Source organism: Aspergillus tanneri, assembly GCF_003426965.1.
Source record: "Aspergillus tanneri strain NIH1004 chromosome Unknown AapTan_6_pilon_pilon_pilon, whole genome shotgun sequence".
NCBI classification, from domain to species: Eukaryota; Fungi; Ascomycota; class Eurotiomycetes; order Eurotiales; family Aspergillaceae; genus Aspergillus; species Aspergillus tanneri.
This window is the reverse complement of record NW_022984633.1, coordinates 2,677,721-2,694,504: the sequence shown is the minus strand read 5'-3', so window position 1 is coordinate 2,694,504 and position 16,784 is coordinate 2,677,721. Positions and strand designations below refer to the sequence as shown.

At 49.7% G+C, this 16,784-nt stretch overlaps 6 protein-coding genes across 6 annotated transcripts; 4 read left to right on the top strand and 2 right to left on the bottom strand.

Annotated features, from left to right (window-relative positions):
• Nucleotides 1-68: 68 nt before the first annotated feature.
• On the bottom strand, nucleotides 69-3,075 carry ATNIH1004_008913 (beta-glucosidase; the record flags this gene model as incomplete). The annotated part of the gene is made up of 8 exons (XM_033573515.1): nucleotides 69-302; nucleotides 367-2,000; nucleotides 2,058-2,080; nucleotides 2,133-2,526; nucleotides 2,581-2,633; nucleotides 2,702-2,746; nucleotides 2,799-2,941; nucleotides 3,016-3,075. 8 exons carry the CDS (start codon nucleotides 3,073-3,075, stop codon nucleotides 69-71), a joined length of 2,586 nt encoding a protein of 861 aa, XP_033424067.1.
• Nucleotides 3,076-7,117: 4,042 nt separating this feature from the next.
• Nucleotides 7,118-7,674, top strand: ATNIH1004_008912 (uncharacterized protein; the record flags this gene model as incomplete). Its single annotated transcript, XM_033573514.1, has 2 exons — nucleotides 7,118-7,241; nucleotides 7,265-7,674. 2 exons carry the CDS (start codon nucleotides 7,118-7,120, stop codon nucleotides 7,672-7,674), a joined length of 534 nt encoding a protein of 177 aa, XP_033424066.1.
• Nucleotides 7,675-7,713: 39 nt separating this feature from the next.
• ATNIH1004_008911 (bZIP transcription factor) lies at nucleotides 7,714-8,519 on the bottom strand (the record flags this gene model as incomplete). Its single annotated transcript, XM_033573513.1, has 2 exons — nucleotides 7,714-8,439; nucleotides 8,496-8,519. 2 exons carry the CDS (start codon nucleotides 8,517-8,519, stop codon nucleotides 7,714-7,716), a joined length of 750 nt encoding a protein of 249 aa, XP_033424065.1.
• A 625-nt stretch (nucleotides 8,520-9,144) lies between these two features.
• Nucleotides 9,145-9,765, top strand: ATNIH1004_008910 (GNAT family N-acetyltransferase; the record flags this gene model as incomplete). The annotated part of the gene is made up of 1 exon (XM_033573512.1): nucleotides 9,145-9,765. The coding sequence occupies one exon, from the start codon at nucleotides 9,145-9,147 to the stop codon at nucleotides 9,763-9,765; it is 621 nt and encodes a 206-aa protein (XP_033424064.1).
• A 2,508-nt stretch (nucleotides 9,766-12,273) lies between these two features.
• Nucleotides 12,274-13,142, top strand: ATNIH1004_008909 (uncharacterized protein; the record flags this gene model as incomplete). Its single annotated transcript, XM_033573511.1, has 3 exons — nucleotides 12,274-12,829; nucleotides 12,887-12,968; nucleotides 13,028-13,142. The coding sequence occupies 3 exons, from the start codon at nucleotides 12,274-12,276 to the stop codon at nucleotides 13,140-13,142; spliced, it is 753 nt and encodes a 250-aa protein (XP_033424063.1).
• Nucleotides 13,143-13,376: 234 nt separating this feature from the next.
• ATNIH1004_008908 (putative C6 transcription factor) lies at nucleotides 13,377-16,445 on the top strand (the record flags this gene model as incomplete). The annotated part of the gene is made up of 1 exon (XM_033573510.1): nucleotides 13,377-16,445. One exon carries the CDS (start codon nucleotides 13,377-13,379, stop codon nucleotides 16,443-16,445), a length of 3,069 nt encoding a protein of 1,022 aa, XP_033424062.1.
• Nucleotides 16,446-16,784: the final 339 nt, after the last annotated feature.

The following is a 16,784-nucleotide window of genomic DNA, read 5'->3' as shown; positions in this document are numbered from 1 at the left end:
CAAATGCTACGTCTCATCCAACAAATATACATCCCAATTCCTCCAACTCAGTCCTGTACAAACAGGCCTTACTCCATCTCCGGCAAGGAAGCATGTAGCGGCAATTTCCGGGACGAGCTACCAACGAAGACCTTCTTGGGATACTCGGTGATGACCCAGTCCTGCCCCGTCACGTCCCAGTTGGACAGGTCGCGACGATTCAGCGTGGTCGACCACACCACCTGCTGCGACGGATCCAGCTTAAATCGATCGAATTTGCGGAGTACCACCTTCGGCTCGTTGGGGCCACCAAGGGAAACATACTGCGCAAACAACGTTAGCATCGAGCACATTCTTATATTATAGCCATCGAGGCCAGCGACTTACAAGCTGAGGCACGTCGTAGCCGGCCACGTTGCCCGTGTTCGTGATCGTAACCGACACCCGCACCAGATCCTGGTAGAGACCTGGATTGCCTCCGGGACCACCGCTGGCAGGCAGAAGGTCCTGAGGAGAACCATCGGTGGCGTCATCGGGGATGTACGTCGAGTCCTCCCCTCCATAAGTGGCATCGCCGGAGGACTTCTTCAGATTGGTGGAATTCAGCCAGGGGTAGATGAACTCACGGATTCTCCGCAGTCCCTTTGGATACACATAGTCTGAGACCTCTGCAACATCGCCGAAAGTTGGCGCCGCTTCGGTCTTCCCGGAGTTGGGGACGTACTTGGGCGCGTTCAGGGGCTCAATTTGCAGTCCCGAGTAGCCGAAAGTGGTGTAACTAAGGCCGTAGCCAAACTCGTAGATGGGAGTCTCGTTGAACTTGTCGAAATGACGGTAGTCAATAAACACCCCTTCTTCGAAGTCCGACTGGGGCGCACCGTGGCCGTTGTTCGCATCGGTGACCAGGGGTGCCCCATACGATTCGCGGGTTCGACCCCAGGTGAAGGGGGTCTTACCGCCAGGGTTGACACGGCCGTACAGCACGTCGGCGAGGGAGTTCCCGGACTCCTGACCAGGCAGACCCGCCCAAAGAATGCCGGTAATATTGGGGTGGTCATACCATTCGTCAACCAGAACGGCTCCGACGGAGTGGATGATCACGACGGTGTTGTTGCAGTTTTGGGCAGCGGTTTTGATCACGTTCTCTCCGTTCTTCCAGAGAGTGAGGTTCTTGCGATCTCCCTCGTTTCCATCCACGGTGATGAATCCCTCACCCGAGTCGGCATTGACAAAGACAAGAGCGACACTAGATTGAGAGGCAAGCGCCGCCATCTGACTCAGAGCCCCGTTGTCGGTGACACTAAATACATTACCACGACCTCGGAGGACCTCGTTCTGGATCGCCTGTTCGGGAGTGACGAGGTAGGGGAACTCTGTAGTGCCACTGCCCCAAGCCATGGCAAGGGTCCCATTGTCACATCCACGGTTTTCGCAGCCATTGGCACCCCAAGGGTTGGATCCCGCATCTTCTCCGAGGATAACGACCTTCTTCTCCTTCCCACTCAACGGCAGAGCGTTCTCGTTCTTCAAGAGAACAATGCTCTCGGCACCCACACGACGGATGATTTCCGCATGGTCCCGCTGCACGTCGACAAATTGGTTCACCCTTTCATACGCGCCCTCCGAAACTGCAGCGTGCTCGTAGCCGTATTCGTCCCTGGTCCATGAGCTGAAGTTGGGAGGCGCGTGGTGGCGATCCCGGCCAACCTTATAGTAAGCAGCCATGATGCGGACAGCCATGTCGTCCACTCTCCACTGAGGGATGGTTCCGTTGAGGACGCCAATCGTCAAGTTTGCCCCGAAGTACGAATTGCCGTCATTGAAGGCGATATCCCCGGGCATTGACATATCCAGCCCCGCCAAGGCAGAGCCGACACCGCTGTGGTGCGCACTCCAGTCCGACATGACAAAACCCTGGAAGCCAAGCTCCGCCTTGAGAAGTTTATTCAGAGTTTCGCTATTCTGGCAGCCGTAACTGTTATTGATCTGAGTGTAGGAGCACATCACAGCACCCACACCCGCTGCCCATATATAGTTGGTTAGCAACGCACACTAAGAGAATCGCCCGGTCTGCTTACCGCGCACTGCATCTGCGAAGGGCCTGTTCACGTCAGTCTGGAAACAACAGCCAGCTCGAATGAAAGTCTGCTTACCAGAGGTACAGCTCATGCATGGTTTTGTCGTCTAGATTGGAGCTCAGGGAGTCCGAAATATTGAATCCAGCCGCAAGGGCTTCGGGAACTTGACGGAAATGCTCCTGTTCATTCAAAATGTAATGCTTGGCCGTCGCGATCACACCAGCATCCTGGATGCCTTTTATGGTTTCTGCGAAAAGTACACCGGTAAGGGCAGGGTCAGGGGAGAAACCTTCCCAGTTCCGACCACCATCGGGGTGTCTGCCGAGAGGCCCAGCAGCAGGGCCTAATTGAACGTCGATTCCCTTGTCGCTGAATTCCTCACCCATTGCCCTACCGCGGAGGTACGCCAGTTGCTTGTCCCATGTTGCGGCGACATTAACACCTGCGGGGAATGCCGAATTGTAATCCGCTACAAGGTTCAGTCAGCAAGCGGGATACAAAACCAAGCTACTCCATGACATACAAAACCGAATACCCAAGGGACTGTCTTGCAAGCAGAGACTTAATAGTCCGAGTCTGTGATGTGCCGGAATCAGTAGACTGCGCAACAGGCCCATGTACTACGTGAATATATCTGTACACACCTGGGAACACTTCCTGTCTGACCCACACATTTATCCAACATCCACCTAGACAACATTAGCCTACCATTGACCCAGCGAGGTACTCCGATCCACCTACCCTGTTCCAGTAGTGAGGTTAACCTTCTCCGCCAACGTCATCTGGGAGACGATGTCGACGGCACGTTCATACGCGTCGGCCCATTCTCCCTGGCCATTGGCCCACGGGGAAGGATAGTACGGAGGAGAGAAAGCAAGATCATCCTGTGACAGGTGATGCAGGGTCAAACTAAGTCCCTTCCGTTGTAAAAATCGACCGAGGGGAGGGACAGACATACCTGGGCACTGACCACTGAGGCAGCGGTCACGACCGCCGCCTCAAACCAACCAAACCTCATCGTTGCGGGAAAGTAAAGGGGGCAACCAGTCGAGGGGGAGAGATGATGAGAGGAATGGGAAGGGAGAAGGGGGGGAAGTAGATGATATTAATAACAAAACAAAGAGAGAGGAACGCCACCCAGCGACCTCGACGAGTAGTGCATTCCCTCCAGTCCAGTACGTGCATCAACGGATGGATGTTTGTATGGGAGCCGGCAGAGGTCCCGGTAGGTTCGCATGCAGAGGGGGGCAGGAGAGACCCACGGATGCTTGGGACGGCATGTTGATCGACACGGAGGAGCCAGATCAAGCAAGACTGGTGGGACTAGGATAATAATAGGGATACTGTGTAAAGCCCCGATGGATTCCAGCTAAGACTTGTGCTTGGCGGCTCTCAAATCTGCACTGCTCCAGAGGGTGTAATTTATCAAAACTGGGGTGAGAACCGGCGGTTCTCCAATACAAGTGCCGTACCGTACACCACGGCATTCTGACGCGACAGAACGTTAAAACTTTAAAAGCATCACACTCGAGGACAGATCAGAATTCTTTCTGCAATCTTAATCAATGATTTGGACTGCGGTGTTGTGGCGAGTTAATATTGATAAACTAGAGGGATGATGGAACTGTATAGTTACTGTACTTCGATACCATACCTCGGGTAAGTACAGTACACATCCACGATCGATCTATGCATGCCATTCATTCTGGGGTTCCTTACGTGGAGACATTAACTATAATTACTAAGCGACATCAACTAGTTAACTAACTACGTTAACAGTAACTATTGCTTACTATTAGGCAGAATAGGGTACACAGTCCCATCTACAGCATGTCTGTAATCCCAATACCAGCCATTCAATCCCAGCGGTCTTTGCCATCCGCCAACCAACTCTCCGGCTCTTATTTTCTTGGGGTGTTGTCTCAACGTCCACCAGTAATATGGCATCAAGGAATCCTACATGCGTCTGTCTTAAGATGTTACCGTGCCACTCTGTTCCCCACATCTCCCTTGACAGCCTCTTGACTCGCCATGGACTGATCAAATGAGAGGTGCGACTCAGTAAGGACAGGATGGAAATATCCAGGAATGTTCCATCCCCAGCACGACGTGTCTGACCATCGATAGCACCCTTGCATAGGGCAATAAAAATAATAGTACGTAATAATCATAATGATAAGTTCCTCTTCTACAGCAAGGAGGGGCACCAAAATAACAATGAGATATTATGGCTGGACAGGCCAACGGAATAAAATTTCCGCCTCCATACAGACTATACTCCGTACATATGAAGAGAACCCTGGGAGGTACTCCGTCAGTCTGGATCAGGTCTTTCTTGGGACGGAGTATTCAACCGTCATTGAGATTAATTACCAAGACGACCCAACAGACTTCGGCTCGCTCATGGATCTGAAAAGTTGAGGGAGAGACTACGAGCCCGGAGAATCCCTCACATCTCAGAAATGAAAACATAGACCCAGCCGAATTATGTGTTTGAAGAAAATTCGTCTACTGAAGAATCTCCCAAATCAATATGGGTAAACATTTTCCCCGTTCAATCACTGTATTGCCACATGGCGATGGAGATTCCAGTCTCCTGTCCTGTTGTCCTGTCTTTCTTGCCACCGGCAGCTTTCCGGAGAAAGTCCGAAGGTGCATGACTCGGGACAATATTGGGGTTGTGGGGAACTGCGCGGGGCGGATTCGTCAAGCTCTGCACTGTAATACGAGTACTTCGAAGATTTACGAGAGAGGTTCGGCACAATAACTAACTAATAAAAATTATATAAATATTCGACTAAAATAGTTTAGCTCTTCCGCATTTGGAAAGCGGTCCATTTATAACTTAAGCAGCCACGCTAACTAGGTAACTAAACGTCCTGTATACCTCAATCAATTCTTGATCAATTTTCAACCTCCAAAATGGCCACCAAGACGCGTTATTTATCTCTTCCAAATAAAGACATAATACTACTTGTAATTAAAGCAATAAATTCAGGCTATATTCAATCGATTTCACCCGCAGCTAAGCTCTAGGGAGTGCCTCGGACTACACTAAGCGCCTACTTAAATGGCCGTACCCCACGCGTTGGTTTAATACTAAACAGTAATTAGCACCTATACAGGAAGATGTCTTAAAAAATGGAGTCTTGATGCTGATCAATGTAGGCTTTCTCCTAGAATCGAGACTATACGCGATAGTTATGGCCAATATTCTTACAAAATCCTTAATCGGAAAACACTGGGTCTCCCGCTTGCCGCATAGTGTATGTGACTGTGGTCACATAGTTCCCTGTTAGTTTGCCGAATATTTTTAGCACAATAGCAAGCCTATATTTAGTTTTCTGTCTTTAGCAATTCCACTTCATTCCCTCATGGCCGTAAGGATGGCTAGTACTATAAAATCCGTAAGGGACAACTTAGCCCGGAGCAATTAGATGCTGGGCAGAGCAACGGGCATTGAGAAGTTTTTTTATCATGATTCGGCAGATGCACAGCAATTCTCCACGTGGAACTTGCTCACCGGCATTGACATTGTTGAGTATCGTGCACTAGAACTGGGGTGTTCCTGGAAAGCCATAAGGGCCGTAGCGCGCCAATTGAAGTGACGGTCATACTCACAAAGCATGCGCCTAAATTTTAATGGTCTGTATATTTATCAATGCCATAGCTATCGTGAATAGGGGTCCTCTGCCCCCAAACACATACTGTAGGCCAGTTCTGCCTTCCAGGTGACTCGTTACTTCTCAAAAGTGTCAGAATGTATTCCTCAAAATAGCCATACATATCTCGCACCCATCCATAGGGGCATAGGACGTGTCTCCAAATCGATTGTGAGGTGGGTAAGCTTCATCGGCATCAGGATCCTGAAGCGGTTTCATGTATGGTTCAAAGAAGCAAGGAGTTGGAGCAAAGCACGCCCATCAACACTTAAAGACATGGGAAGAATCTGGATAGGGATACTTTGGATATCTTTCGATTCTTATTGAAATGATTTAAAAACCCATTGGCAAATTTCTCCGTAAAGCAGAGTGATGTGAAAGGGGTTAGCACCCTTGTTCCGTACCACCGGCTTTGTTGCTTGGGATTTTTGAAGAAGCTAACCAGATATATAAGGAGAATTCCATGAACCTATTACAACAGCTCTTGTAAATATATAATGTATGTCACGTGATAGTATGTCACTCGCAGGAACTGATTGGTTGGTCTGCCATAATTCCTGTACACACCCGATGGGAATTCTGTTGATTCTGGGATACATGCTATATATATTCCTTCGATCTGCATAGAGTCAGGATATGTATTGATTCCAATTTAATATGTCCTTTTCTTGACTACAAATGGGCCAGGACAAGAACTCCATCGCGCTAGAAGTGGGATGTTCCACGACAGAATGCTAGAATATACAAGATACAGGTCCAAAATCCGCCTTCCAGAAATTAGCCATTCTAGACCGTTTCTTCGCGATTTGGAGATTCCTGGCCATGGTGGTGGGTTCATTTTGGGAAATTTCGTACCCAACACAAGCAAAGCGCTTCAAAAGGGGAAATTCGTGGTGTTCCAGTACCCATAGGTGAATTTCCAATCCTTTCCGAGTTTTTTTTTTTTTTTCTAAGCGACGCCAACGATTGGTTTGCTTGTTATGATGTATCCCATCTTATGTAAAGTCCGGTACGAAACTCCACATCGGTCATTTCAGGAAAGGTCACTTTGAATCCCGGTGGCGTTCAGTATTATTGTCAATTGGATCATAGCCCCTCTGTGCATGGTATGTACTTGCTCCAATGCATCATTATCAACGGCTAACCTGCTCCAAGCTTGTCTTAGCCTGGATATTTCTTCCCGACGAAAGGGGCCTCCGCGAAGGCCTTATATTAGTGGGAATTGCAAGATGTATCGCCATGGTGAGCTCAGGCATGTCCCTCGGAGACCTGTTTCGATAGTTTTCCCTAACAAGCTTGTAGGTCCTTGTCTGGACAGGGCTCGCATAAGGGGGCGGCGAGTATTGCGCAATCCTCGTCGCTATCAACTCGATCCTGCAAATGGTTTTGTTCGCACCAATGGCCATCCTCTTCATTCGCGTTATTGGCGGTTCTAACGAAGGCTTGGCAATCGACTATTCGTTAGCTGCCAAAAGCGTCGGCGCATTCTTGGGAATCCCGTTAGGAGCAGCACTATCACTGGGTTGGTTCTGCGGTTCTTCATAGGTAAGGAGTGGTACGGCCGGTACTTCCTCAAATGGATTGGCTCGATGTCCTTGATCGGTCTCCTGTTCACAATCTTAGTTCTGTTCGCCTCACAGGGAAGGCAGGTAGTGCATCAGGTTGTGTCCGTGATACGAGTGGCTGCACCGCTCATCATGTACTTTACTGTCATTTTCATGGCCACCCTAGCAGTGACGCGTCACTTTGGTTTCGGTTATAAGCTGTCTTGCACTCAAAGCTTTACTGCGGCTAGCAACAACTTTGAGCTTGCAATTGCAGTGGCAATAGCAACGTTTGATGTTGACAGTGACCAAGCCCTAGCGGCGACGGTGGGACCCTTGATTGAAGTTCCCGTCCTTCTGGCTCTGGTGTATGTCGTCAAATGGTTTGCCAGGAGGAAGAAATGGACTTGAAGTGCTATAATCATAGAGATAGCAATCAGAGAAATCTCCTTAGTTGCTGATTTCATCCAAAACTTGAAACAAAATCTGATTCTGAACCCTACAACCATCTTCTGTGGTAAGTCCCTTAGAGAAACCAGCACAGAGTTTTCTCCGGATCTCTGCCATGTCCATGCCGCACGTGTTGTACTGATTGATAAGTTCTTCCGCAATTGCGCAGAGCGTAGTGTTTAGAACATCTTCGTTCTTAGGCCATGATTCTGCATCTCCAGGAACGCAGCCACAGATGGACTGTTCTTGACCAAAGGATTGCGGCTTGGTAGGCATCTCAATGGGGTATTTCTGAGGAGGAATCGTTTCAACTCCAGGGTCACTCTTAGCTACCGGCCCTTCGACCTTATAACAAGTCTGAGAATCCGTTTGATTCTCCGGCGACGCAGAAGAACACGCGGACACGCCCTCCCGACAGTGAGTTTCAAACCCACCCGCAGACGGTCGTAGTGGAGGGATTGCAATCTTCCTTGACCGAGCCGGATCATCGCCCGTCTGTAGATACCCGTCGATCTCGCTGGGTGAGAAGCCTGAACAAACCAAAAAATGTCTCAGTCTACGGTTTTCTGCTTGGAGTTTTTGGACAGCCAGTCTATGATCGACATCCTTGCGACGTGCTTGCTCTTCAGATAACGCCAGCTTCTGTTCCAAGTCACGGATATGCGCTTGTTTCTTTGCCCTACTCTTCCGTTGGTTCTCCCTCACTCGAGCGAGTTTGTCGATTTTCTAAGCAACAAGCTGTCAGTAGGCCTCTACCACGGTTTAATGGCCATGGGTGTAACCTTTTGTGAATTCTCCTGCCCCATTGTGATTGAGGGTCTGGATTAGTGGTTTGTCAAACTGCACAATGTGGAGCGAAAAGAGTCTTGCAGGATGAGTAAGCTTCGTATTTATCACGTGGTTAAATATGCAAACATGACAAATCGGAATTTTTAATAATCCACTCCACAATCAGCTTAGAATGATAGAGTCCACGCCTGTGTGGCATTTCAGTCAGATCCTAACTTAATATTCCAGGTGGATTGACCCACAATTTTTTCTTGTGGGCGTGAATCAGAGCGACTTCGTACTATTGCCAGGACAATGCAAAAAGCCTATACTTGATTGAAGTGGCAGGATGCAACCTATTAGCTTGTATGGCATGTTATTACAAGGGAAAAAAAAAAAAAGGGCCCAAAAGCATTATGGGCTCCATGCTAACTCTGCCTTGGTATTATTATGCACAAATTTTGGTTTCGACACGAGGATACTGCGTATACAAGGCCTCTAGCGTGACTCATTTTCGTGTATCACTCAAACCAATCTATTCCGAAGCGTCTGTTCCGTAGACTATATATACTTGGAGTAACTAGTCCAAGACTACCATTCTGACAGTTCTCTCTCCTTCAGTTCTCTCGTTCATACAGAATCAAAGTATATTCAAACACAAACATGCCAATTATCCCTGTTTTACCCTCCCAACCAGAGTCAATCCACACGGATCGCCTCATCCTCCGAGCATTCAGACCGACGGATCTCCCCGAGCTCCACATTCTGCGCACTGTCCCGGAAGTAATGAAATGGACGCGACAAGGACGCGCTGATCGAGACGAGGAGGAAACAAGGACGTGGATGGACCAGCACATGTACAAAGGCGGAACCGACAAGAGAAAAACCTACAACTATGTAGTCCTGCAAAAAGAATACAACACCACCACCACGGACGGGCCGGCGGAAGGCAAGATCATCGGGGTTCTAGGGATTGTCAACATGTCGGCCGCGGATGGCCCAGAAGTAGGATACTTGTTTCATCCGTCCTCGTGGGGGAAGGGCTACGCTACTGAAGCTCTCCGATGGTTTACGGAGACATGGTGGCAACTCCCGCTCCCTGATAGTTCTCTCGTCAATGGAAATGGGGTGGAAGGGGTTGCGTTATCCGCAGTCATTGACAAGACAAATTCAGGTAGTGCCAGGGTGCTCACCAAAGCAGGCTGGGAGTTTGTGGGTGAGGGCGTCGAGGCTGACGGGGTAGCCGTGCAAAACTGGGTTATTAGACCGTCGGTTCGCAATTGAGGTATGTCAGAGTGTATTTTTGATGGCCATCGGGGAAATCAGCAGTGTTATTGATACCAACAGTAGCAACACCAGGATGTGAGAATGGTAGTCACCGAGATGGCTATGGTCCTAGGATGAATCCTATGTACATAGAATACAGGAGACTTCAGGATATCCGCCTCCCTCACTTCATCAAAAATCGATCATGTTTATCTAATTTGGCTTTGGACGGGCCGCGTTTCACAAGTAACTGTACCATTGCCGCATTCCTTTCCGAAGAGCCATTGCCAGTATATATCCGTCCACCTTGAACTTGTGTGCAAGCAGAATCTCTGCCACTTCTACGTAGTTCCAAAATGCAGCCGTCTGAAGTGCAGTACCATAGGTGCCTGCTGCTTTAAATAAAGCCCCTTGTTTGATTAGGTACTTGACAACTTTTGGATGATTGCCACTGACTGCCCCCATCAAGGGACTATTCCCGCCTAAATTCATCGGACTGTCTGGATTTAGTGGGAGCCCATGGTCAAGAGGACATTTTACAATTTTCATCTGCCCATGCACAGATGCCAGTTGAAGCAACGGGCCACATATAGTCAACCCGTCTGTCCTTGCCCTATTTATCAGACATCTTTAACTATTCTTGTATAACCGGCTCTAACAGCTGTTTTCAGAGAGATCCAAACATTACCCGCCCCAAGGCTGATAAGCATTCTTGCAAGAGATGGGTGTACGTTCCCAAGAGCTATGTTTAATTAGGAATTTATGATTGGACTCTCCGGATAGTCAGTCCTCTGTGTCCTCTCAAGCAGAGTCGCCATAATGTACACATTGCCCTTCTGCGCTGCTAAATAAAGTGGCATATTATGGGGATCTGATCCTGCTCTAGGATCAGCATCACATTGCAGCCAGCGCGCTACTTCACTTTCTGAAGAGTTTTCCACGGTCACAAAGATCGTATCCTGGAGTTCACGCTCTTTGAAAGAATGGACACTATCCAGAAATCCAGAACGTTTGAACAATTGCTCCTTGTTGTGCTGACGGTGCTCTGTCGTATGAAATAACTGTCCTCATGGAGATATTTCCAGACATTCTTAAGGTTAGCCGGAGAATCCTATTCCACTGCTCTTTCTCTGAATTCTCTTGTTGATTTGTGCACACTGCAGAGGGGAAGTATCCTCTGCGGTGCTGATTATATCACAATAGTCACGTTCCAGTGCCCCTGTTATCAATCCTTGTATATCTTCAACAGCCAGTTCGAGATGCTATTCATCACAAGCTTCTTTGAAAAAGCTTCGTATAATGAAATATTTGTTCTGGACCATCGCGCATTCACACAACTGCTTGTACATCTTCTCTTTCATGGAATCACAGTAGATCTTATCCATACCACAACGACTTTGAGAGAAATTATTGGATGAAACAGTACCTTTCATCTCCAGATATTTTGTCGACTGCTGGCTGCCGTATTCTCGGTTCTGGTAGACTTTGGAGCAGCTGGCCCGGGACAACAGATGCTGGATGGTCTTCACTCTACGCAACTACTGTTTCTTTCGCGGATTGGGACCTTTACTGTTGCTTGCTATCACCTTGTATTCAGATTTGCTTATGTTTACTATACCCTTAAGTTGATCACCAATGATGGTTCGAGAACATGTCCCTTATGCACCCCGGGATGCAGTATAAGCAGGAAACACATATACAAGCGAGGATTGTAAACACTATAAAATTGTTCAAACATCAAGGTGAAAGACAGAAGTGATGCGTGTCGTAATGACACATTGTCTAATTTTGCGTGGTCATAGCTCTAATGCATGGAAATATCGGTCATGGTTGTCAAGACTGCATTTTGCCACCTTCCGGGCTAAAAGAAATCACTGTTTCCAGTGCCAGTACACTTCGGCCAATAATCATGATATAGATTATTGTGATCAGACTTATTGTATCGCAGATTATTGGCAACCAGGCAACGAGTTGCCAGGGAAGAAAAGGTGTATCTACGTTGATATTTCACCAGGACAAAATGACTAGGTCAATCGAAGTACAGAGAATGGAAGCATGTAATATAGTAATACAAAACAAGTAACTTTAATAACTATACTGCGGGCAAGTCTGTGAATAGCATTTACGTTGTTTATTTAGGGGAATCTAAAGCAATCGTTAGCGGTACAGGGAATAATTACCCTGACAGCCGCACTAGTGCATGCTCATTTATTCTCTTTATAATCCATCATATAGAGTCTTTTATCTATTTCAACTTCTAGTATTCCAGATTCTAAAATCCACCTGAAAAGTCACCAAGAAATTTGGTAGAAATTATGGTGGACTGACGTCGATTCCACATGCGTGATCGACGTCACTGACCTCTGGAATGCGACAGTCCAGCGGTTACTTTACTCCAATCCATCATCCCTTGGGGTTTTTGTCTCTTGACAACCTTCCAATTCGGCGCTCGACCTCCCTGTCGAGCGATTGTCTTCTCTATAGTATCTCTACTGCGCACACCACCCATTTCTGCCTACGATCACTATGGTCTCCACGCGACATCATCCCCGGGATTTCCCCCCTCCAGGTTCTGCCACGAGGTCCGCCTCGCCTCCGTCGTCCCCGTCTACCCGGGGCTCCGCGACAGCCAAAACATGGGCCCATACCCCCTCTGCCGCCGTGACTATCTGGCTCGTGGTGTCGATCCCCTTGGTCCTCTGGGATTCCGGGTACGTATTGCTGCGCCCCCATAGCATGCCGGGGAACAATCTGCATGCCCCTCTCTGGACCCCATACGCGCTGTACGGTACCATTGATCATATGTACGGCTGGCCGGCCTACAATGCCCGCAATGGGTTCACTGCCGCGCAGACGGTCCTAAATCTCGTGGAAACCCTAGCCTATCTCTACTACCTGGTGACTGTGTATCGACATGGAACGACCACCACTTCGACCAGTCGCAGGTCTCAGCGCAAGGTCCAGAAGGGCTTGTTGTGGCTGCTGAAGGATGAGAAAGTGGTCCACGGGCGCAAGGGAGCGATCGCGCTTCTAGTCGCTTATAGCGCATCGCTGATGACCCTGGGCAAAACCATCATCTATTGTGAGTTCTGGCTTGTCGCATTCCCCTATGTCATCTCATAGCTGACGAGGACCGTAGGGTTGAATGAGGTTTTCTCTGGATTCCACAATATTGGACATAATGATATTTGGGTATTGGTCTTCCTGTGGATTATCCCAAAGTGAGCTTCCTTATCCCTCTTCCTTCCCTTTGTGTTCATCCAGTTATTAACAATACTAGTGGACTTTGGATTGTCTTTCCCAGCTACAATGTTTATCTCTTGGGCTCTGAAATTGTCGGATCGTTGGATAGTCTGGCACCACGTCAGCGACCTGGACGGCCGAAGTCATCATAAGATCTGGAAGGGGGTTAATGAATGGACTGGGTAATCGGACACTGAGTAGAGAAGAGCCATGCACAGTGGCCAGTTTGATAGTCTGGTGTGTCATAGGATGGGATTATAGGTGCGAAGTACCATACTATACTATATAGGTACATGCCATGGATGGAAGCGTTGAGATCAAGATGCGAGGACTACGATAATATAATATTCACCATTATAAGTCGATAGAATGAATTCGTCTATAGAATGAGATTAATAATCGTTCCCGATGACCGATGCCAAGCCTTCCCCATACCCACATCGACTCGAACTTCATCCCGCAATCTCGTCCCGTCTCTCTTCCCCCAGACTCAGTCCCAGAGCAGAAACACTCCACTATCCCCTCTCACCTCGTCCCTCATCCTATCGAACGATGACCCGCGTCTGGATCTTGGGGTACCCGCGCCCAACATGATCCCTCCCGAATCTGACGATTCCCTTTTGGCCTTCTCCGCCGGCATGGGGCATGCCCTGGGGCCAGACGATGCTCCTCCCCCCGAAGACATTGACAGCCAGAGTCGGGCCAGCTCGCGAGGTCCCGACAGCCTGCATCCGATGGGCGACGCACCCGAGACCGGCGGACAGGGCCGTCCGCGAGAGGAGGAGGAAGGGACAGAGCAGAAGACCGAGAAACCTGCCTGGAGTGAACTGAAGACGAAAGCCGGCAAGGAACGAAAACGTCTACCGTTGGCGTGTATCGCGTGTAGAAGGAAGAAAATCCGCTGCTCTGGCGAGAAGCCCGCGTGCAAGCATTGCTCGCGCTCTCGGATCCCGTGCGTGTACAAGGTCACCACGAGGAAAGCAGCCCCGCGAACGGACTACATGGCCATGCTGGACAAACGGTTGAAGAGAATGGAGGATCGGGTGATCAAGACCATTCCCAAGGGAGAGGCCAGGGATATGGCGGCGATTGGGCGGTCGGTGGTGCGGCCTCCTCAGCCCGGAGAGACTTCTAAGACTCAGAAAAAACGGTCGGCCGAGGAAGCGTTTGCTGCAGAGATGGACGAGTGGACTCGCGGGGACCGTCAAGCACCGCAGGATACTTTTCCCATGCACCGTGATGGTAAACCAGGGGAGGGGGTATCCAGTCTGTTGACGGAGGGTGCGGATTTTCTACCCTCGTTGGAGATCCAGGAACATCTGGCGGAGGTCTTCTTCGATTGTGTCTACGGACAATCGTACCTCCTTCTTCATAAACCCAGCTTTATGCGACGGTTAAAAGCCAGGACGGTTCCGCCGGTGTTGATCCTGGCCGTCTGTGCCGTGTCGGCTCGATTCTCGACACATCCGCAGATCAACTCGGACCCTCCTTTCTTGCGCGGAGAGAACTGGGCCAATCCGGCAGCCACTATTGCGATGGATCGGCACGATGAACCAAATATTACTATTTTGACCGTCTTTCTGCTCCTGGGTCTACATGAATTCGGGACGTGTCATGGAGGGCGGAGTTGGTCGTTCGGGGGCCAAGCGCTACGGATGGCGTACGCTTTGCAACTGCATAGGGAGCTCGACCATGATCCTTTGCTAAGTCAGAGCCAAGACAGCGGATCGCAGCAGCTCAGCTTCACCGATCGCGAGATCAGGAGGCGGACTATGTGGGCATGCTTTCTGATGGATCGATATAACTCGTCCGGGAGCCAAAGACCGCCCATTGGGAATGAAAAGTTCCTGCACATACAACTCCCAACGAAGGAGCCGAACTTCCAAATGGAAATCCCCGGACCTACGGAAGATCTGGATGGGAACGTTCCCAACCCGGTTCCCGAGGATGTTGGGCAGTTGTCCAATGCCAAAGACAACATGGGCGTATCGGCTTATATCATTCGCGCCGTAGTAATATGGGGCCGCATCGTTGACTACCTCAATCTGGGAGGGAAGAGAAAGGATCCGCATCCACTGTGGTCGCCCGAGTCTGGATACATGCACCTCAAGCGGCAGATCGAGGAATTTTCCGCGAGTCTCCCAAGTCACCTGGCCTTCACGTATGAGAACCTTCAGGTCCACGCAGCCGATAGAACTGCGAACCAGTTTCTCTTCCTCCATATTGTCATTCATCAAAACATGCTTTTCTTAAACCAGTTTGCGATCCCATTGGCGCCGGGCGGGCGGCCCCCACGGGACATGCCAAAGGCTTTTCTGAGCAATGCCGGGCGAGCAGCCGTTGAGGCAGCCCATCACATCTCTGTGTTGATCGACCGGGCCTCTGCCTATCCTCTGACTGTCCCGTTTGCCGGATATTGCGCTTATTCGGCCAGTACGGTCCACATCTGGGGCATCTTCTCCAAAAATGCACAGCTGGAGGCTCGGTCGAAGGAGAACTTACGCCATGCGTATCGGTATCTAAACAAGATGAAGAAATATTGGGGCATGTTCCACTATATGGTCGAGAGTGCCAAGGATCGCTATCGACAGTTCGCCGATGCCGCCATCAAGGGCTCGGTACCCACGCAGAACGGCGGCCAAACCACCCCGATGTTCCAGTACGGCGATTGGTTCGACAAATATCCCCATGGTGTATCGAGGCTACACTGGGAGGATCCGGACTCCCAGCGCAGTGAGACGAACGACGACGCGGTGATGAGCCAAAAGCCCGATCTCCAGAGCGTCGAAGCCTTCTTCGCCAGCCTCTCCCCTTCGCCGCAGGCCACTACGACACGGCGATCACGTTCCAGGAAGAGCAGCCGGGTCGATACCGTCCCGAGCCTGGACCAGCCGACGCCCTCGCAGTCCATGATAGATATGAATTTGGAAGCCACTCCAGGCATGCTGGACACATCCAGGACTGGATTCCCTCAACCCGCCATATTCAACCAGGAACAACTCTTCGGACAATCCCCCTTCGACTTCTCCATGCCAACCGACCAACTGCCCCAGTTAGACCGACAGTTCGTCTACGACTCCTTTTCCGGCTTCGATCCCCCGACCACATCATTCGTTTCCCCCGACCACCCAGCCATGCCATCCATGAACAACACCAAACCACAACCACCACCTCCGCCGCCTCCCCCTCCGCCACCACCGCAAGACCACCCCGCCATTTTCACAGGCCAGCTAGACCCCAGCGCTCCCTCCGGGACAGGCGAATTCTACCAGCCAAGCGCCTGGTTCCTACCCTTCAACCTGGACCCCGTCAGCACCGGCGTGAACCTCGATGCGACGACAGGACCCGGCAGTGGTGCCGGCGCAGCCCCGGACATGAGCTTTGGCGCAGGACACCTCGCTCTCGGGGGATATGATTTAGGAATGGCGGGAGTAACTCACCGTACGAACGAGTAGGTGCTACAGGTGTATAGCATTGATACTGACGTTTGATTGATGTTTTGTTGTTTTTGGCGAGGGTACAGGTTGACGGAATGGAATGGAATCGGAGTATAACTATTCTTTCCTTTTTTTTTTTTCCTTTTTTTTTTGTTTTTGCCCTATCTAGGAGCGTTTATATACCTATACCTCTTCATTTTGTACAGAGTATCTTTTGTATATGCTTGTCACCAAACAGTATGTATTATTTATTTCATGTTGGAGTATCATACGTGACCAAATACCGCTATCCGAATGTCTCACTCGACTAAAATACAAGCACCGATGACAACTGAATTAGCATTTAGTCTAAGTTAA